The sequence below is a fragment of the Triticum dicoccoides genome, chromosome 5A (assembly GCF_002162155.2).
Source record: "Triticum dicoccoides isolate Atlit2015 ecotype Zavitan chromosome 5A, WEW_v2.0, whole genome shotgun sequence".
NCBI lineage: Eukaryota > Viridiplantae > Streptophyta > Magnoliopsida > Poales > Poaceae > Triticum > Triticum dicoccoides.
In genome coordinates, this window is record NC_041388.1 from 23,453,623 (window position 1) to 23,458,483 (window position 4,861).

General features: G+C 45.2%; 1 protein-coding gene across 1 annotated transcript; it reads right to left on the reverse strand.

The window, feature by feature from the left end:
• Positions 1-369: 369 nt before the first annotated feature.
• On the reverse strand, positions 370-4,430 carry LOC119298872 (trifunctional UDP-glucose 4,6-dehydratase/UDP-4-keto-6-deoxy-D-glucose 3,5-epimerase/UDP-4-keto-L-rhamnose-reductase RHM1-like). The gene is made up of 3 exons (XM_037576175.1): positions 4,189-4,430; positions 1,280-2,853; positions 370-1,148 (listed from the first exon to the last, which is right to left on the reverse strand). Exons 2-3 carry the CDS (start codon positions 2,828-2,830, stop codon positions 696-698), a joined length of 2,004 nt encoding a protein of 667 aa, XP_037432072.1. The 5' UTR covers positions 2,831-2,853; positions 4,189-4,430; the 3' UTR covers positions 370-695.
• Positions 4,431-4,861: the final 431 nt, after the last annotated feature.

The window sequence follows — 4,861 nt, forward strand, 5'->3', positions numbered from 1 at the left end:
CCCACATCAACGATCACTACTTTAGTGATCTAATCGCTCTTATATTACTTTATGGAGGGAGTACACATCAACGGTGCAGATCGGAAAAAAACAAATGATTAACATTGTCACATGCTCCAAATTTCTACATGAATTTAGAACATAAGTAGAAGGATTTCAGTGAAACAAAAACAGACATCTTTTAAAGAACCCAATATGAGAGTAGTAGTATACCGGGGGAAAAGAAAGCTCTTGTACAGAAGAAAAGAAGAAAATCGTTATAGATACTCTTTGCTCTGTGGATAACCAGTGCAAGTTCTTTTCCAAGCTTGGGCCAAACCAAACACAACAGCATAGAGAAACAGCACAGTGAGCAAAGCGAGAAAAAAATATGTAAGCTTAAACAGTTAAAATGCTTGTCCAAATGCTTTTGTCAGAGCACAGACCGCCCGATCATTCACACACAAAAAAAGGTAAGCAGATTAAAAGGTATACAAGATACTCGATATTAGTTCGTTTCTTGACAGAACAATCATGGTACAAGATATATATGGCTGCCACCAGCAGACTGCCAAATGTATAATTCAAACGATGCTGTGAATCTATAACAGAGATATGCTGCAAGTATCGTAAAACATTCTAATGAATAGCTGTGACGAATGGTTCCTAAAATCTTTCGGTGCTTGGTGTATATTTCCTATATACCTGTTCTGGCTTCAAGTTGCTGGGACCTTCCTGTTGGGTTCAAAGACATACTTGATCAATGAGTCTTTGATCGATAGCAGCTCGGGGAACTCTCTCTTCAGCTTTGTCGCGTCCATCTCGTTGTTGCTCCGAGGTGCAACTATGACCTTAGCCTGTTCTTCTAGCGTGAAGTTCGTCCACTTGTAGCTGGGATCCATGTACTTCTTATACATCTCCAGAATCTCATTGTGGCTGACCACGCCAGGATTGGTGAAGTTCCAGATGCCCCGCAAGTTCCTTTTTGCCATCTCAACTGAAATCGGCAAAAGCTCATCCAACACAGTCATGCTGTTTGGGATGTTTACCACCTTGTCGTAACGGCTAATCTTTGTGATGAAGTTTCGGGGGTTGTTGAGGTCAGACGATATTGGCATCCGGACTCGCAGAGTGCAGACATTCTCGTACTCGTTCAACAGTTCCTCAACCTACATTGTCCAGGGAAAAAATGATCAGAAGTTTCTTCCACGATTTGCATCTTATAAATTTAAAAACATAATATCGCCACACAGATAAAATACTAACAAAGTAGTCGTTACAGAAGGGAAGAAGCAGTTACCATTGCCTTAGTCTTTGAGTAGAATGAACCAGTGAAGTTTGGTTTATCCTCTTCTTTGAAGCCGATGCCTGACCCTTCAGGATGATTTGCATCATATTCAAATATGCACCCAGTGGCATAGTTTATCACCAATAACCCATGCTCCCGACAAACATCAGCTAGAGTCAAGGTGCCCACAACATTGGTACGTATGGTGTCTGGCTTGTGAGACTCACACCAATCAACATTGGGTCTGCCAGTAACACCAGCAGCATTGAAGACATGTGTTGGCTTAACAGTTTGGATATCAAGGACAATGGAAAAGCGCTCTTCCAAGCGACCTTTTCCGTACTCGTATGGAATTCCTTGCTTCTCACATATTTTGCCAAGAAGTCCACCGATCCATCCTGTCCGGCCATATATCAAGAACTTGAGCAAACGAGTTCGGGAAGAACCTTCTGATGTTGGAGCCACCATCTTCGTTTGATTGTTAGTAAACAGATTTAGCATTCCTTTAATTTCCTCAGAGCCCTCATACCCAGGCATCATCAGTGTCCTCGGATGAGGCAACAGTGCACCAGAAACGTCAACCCAATAGTCAGAATTAGCTACATACCATTCCATTGTCTTCCTCAGGCCCTCCTCCCATCTAGTGCGCTCAGACCACCCAAGACTCTTGAGCTTCTCATCATCCAAGAAATACCTCTGATCATTGAAAGGTCTATTATCAACCAACTGGATTACTTTATCAGCTTCAAGATTGAAAAGCCTGCAGACATCCTTTGCCACATCAGTGACTGTCCTCTCTCTCTTTGTTCCAATGTTGTAAACATGTCCAACTTCTCCACGATGAAGAATGACTTCAAAAGCCTCAGCAACGTCCTCACAGTAGAGGTAGCTTCGGACATTGGATCCATCACCATGAATTGGGAGGGGCTTTCCTCTCATAGCCAAAAGAATGAACTTCGGAATAAGCTTTTCAGGGAACTGGTTAGGACCATACACATTATTTCCCCGGGTAGTGATGACCGGCAGACCATAGGATCTCCCATAAGCCATGACAAGCATCTCTGCTCCAGCTTTGGTGGCTGAATAAGGATTTGTTGGGAGCAGCTGTGAGGCCTCATGGTTACCAACCACTGCATCCTCATCAGTCTCACCATAGACCTCATCAGTGCTAACGTGGATGAACCTCCTGATCTGACCAGTGACCTTGCAAGCTTCGAGAAGAACATGAGTACCATAAATGTTGTTCTTGGTGAATTCAAAGGAGTTACCAAAAGAATTGTCAACATGTGTCTGGGCTGCAAAGTGCATTATTGTATCAATGTTCTCTGTGACCAGGAGGAAGTTGACAAGATCAGCACTGGCAATATCGCCCTTGACAAACTTGAAGTTTGGTGACGAGCTGGCAGGGAGAAGGTTCTTCAGATTGGAGCAGTAATCAAGCTTGTCAAGGACGACAATCTTGTAATCAGGGTAGTTCCGTACAATGCGGTTTGTGACATGGGAAGCGATGAAACCAGCAGCTCCTGTAATGAGGATGCTCTTAGGTGTGTAGGGTGTCGCCATATTGGACTGTAATTTCTGAAATCCTGTTGTACAAGTAGAGTATTTAAAAGGATCAGACAAGATACAGTTTATGATACAGCCAATATAAAATGAAACAACTGATATGTAATAACTAGAATATTACTATATATTATCTTTTGAGCTGTCAGAACATGGTACAATGAGAAACTGAACCAAGCTCCCCTGTAGAAAGAATTCGGGCAGACCAGGAAGGCCAGTCTCAGTCTCTAAGGTCACTACATAAATGGGAAACTGCATCTGTTTCTCATAGAGCAGAGGGCATGATCCAACTACCAAGCTCCAAATTAAAACACTGGGAATTTTAACAAAAATGTGGAGAAATGCAGTCATGCAAAACAGGCACACTCCGCCTTTTTGTTTGCGGCAGGAAAATAATTGGTTCGCACATTCGTACAAATATCGAAGCTGAAAGTAGAATTTATTAGTGCATGACAGAGTATCCAGTGTTATTTCCTATCCAGATAAAACAAAAGTGTGCATCTCTATCTAGAAACAAGAAAACATTAGAGTGGAGCCACAACATGAAACTCTTGGGTTTTCAAGCGAACCACAGAGGGGAGTAATGCATCGAGGTAAAGTTAGATATTTGTGCTATCCTATCAAACCACAATATAGCAGAAATGCTCACTCTAAAGACATTTTCACTGACACATCATGGAAAACAGTAGATAATAGACAGGAACGTGCACCAAATCCTAGATAAGTAGATATCTAATGATGTTTTTAGACCAAGATCTGAACCTGCTTTGCAAGTACATACTAGTTATTTGTCTTCTTCGTTTTTCCACATCTGGCAGTCCACGTGCCAACAATTATCACTAAAGCATACTGAAGCAGCTAAAACTTGGTCAGACATACGGGGATACTATCGGTGGATCTTACGAAGAGGCCGAATTTTGAGATCTTGGACTGATCTACAAATGAGGGAGTGGAACAAAATACTAGCACTAGACAACAGCAGAACATAGCCATCGATCTGGGCTAAGATGCGACTTGTGATCTTTCTTTCTTTTCTGATAGATCTGAGCACGGTTTCCTGTATTCTTGGAACGGTTGCGAGTAAACTGATGCAAGAGAGAAGACGCGGAGATGGAACCCGAAGCACGCAAGGAACCCGATCCGGGCTTGGCAAAGAAGCAAACACCTGCCGTGCATTACAGCACAATGCAAGATGGCCACGCACCTCACCTCAGCCGTCAGCTACGGAGGCAGGCGTCGGTCGACCGGAGGCTGCGGCCCGAGAGAGAGAGAGAGAGAGAGAGAGAGAGAGAGACTATGGTTTGCGGCGAGGGGAGAGATGTTTAGGGGAGAGGGAAAGAGAAGACGCGGAGACGTACCGTGCGCAGCACGCGGCGGGGAGGAGGAGGAGGAGGAGGGGCGGTGGCGTCGGTGGATGAGGGAGAGCGGAGAGGGGGTTTCCCGTCAATAAATGGAGAAAATGGCGGCGTCGGCGGTGGCGGTGGCGGTGGCGGTGTGCGTGAGAGCGAGATGATGGGGGTCGGCGGAAAGCACGACGGGGGAGGTGGTGGGGAAGGCGCTCACGCGGTGTCGCTGCGCACTGCCCGCCCAGATCTCGCGCAACCTCCACCACCATCACACGGCTTTTATTAATTCTCACTCAGTTTCCCTTTCTCCCTCCCTCTCCCCCGGTACTCACCTTAGTCCTCCGGGGTCGGCCCACCCCATCCCCGTTTTGACCGGAGAAAACGGCGTCGCCAATCGGGAGTGTCTATGGGAGAGGTTGTTGAACCGTCGTTGTAGTTAGACGGGGTTGTACTGATTTGGGCTCATATTTTGGAACGGCTCCATGGCGTATGGTGACATGCCATCCCAAAGATTTTTTTTGCCAACTGTGAGCAGTGACGGAGTCTTCCTATGATTGTCGTCGAATAGTAGGTGATGATTGTGGATCCAACAATAGCCTCTTCAATAAGCTCGGGTGACCACCAGTGTGGCTAGATTCCGAGTCATCTTCAATCCTTCTTCATCGGTGCAATGATGGTTAGAGAG

What these genes read in the sequence shown, in the direction of transcription:
- LOC119298872 (XM_037576175.1), bottom strand. Translation starts at nt 2,830, where the DNA reads ATGGCGACACCCTACACACCTAAGAGCATCCTCATTACAGGAGCTGCT. An exon ending in ACTCAAAGACTAAGGCAATG is followed by an intron (nt 1,149 to 1,279) that starts GTAACTGCTTCT and finishes TGGACAATGTAG; the next exon opens with GTTGAGGAACTGTTGAACGA.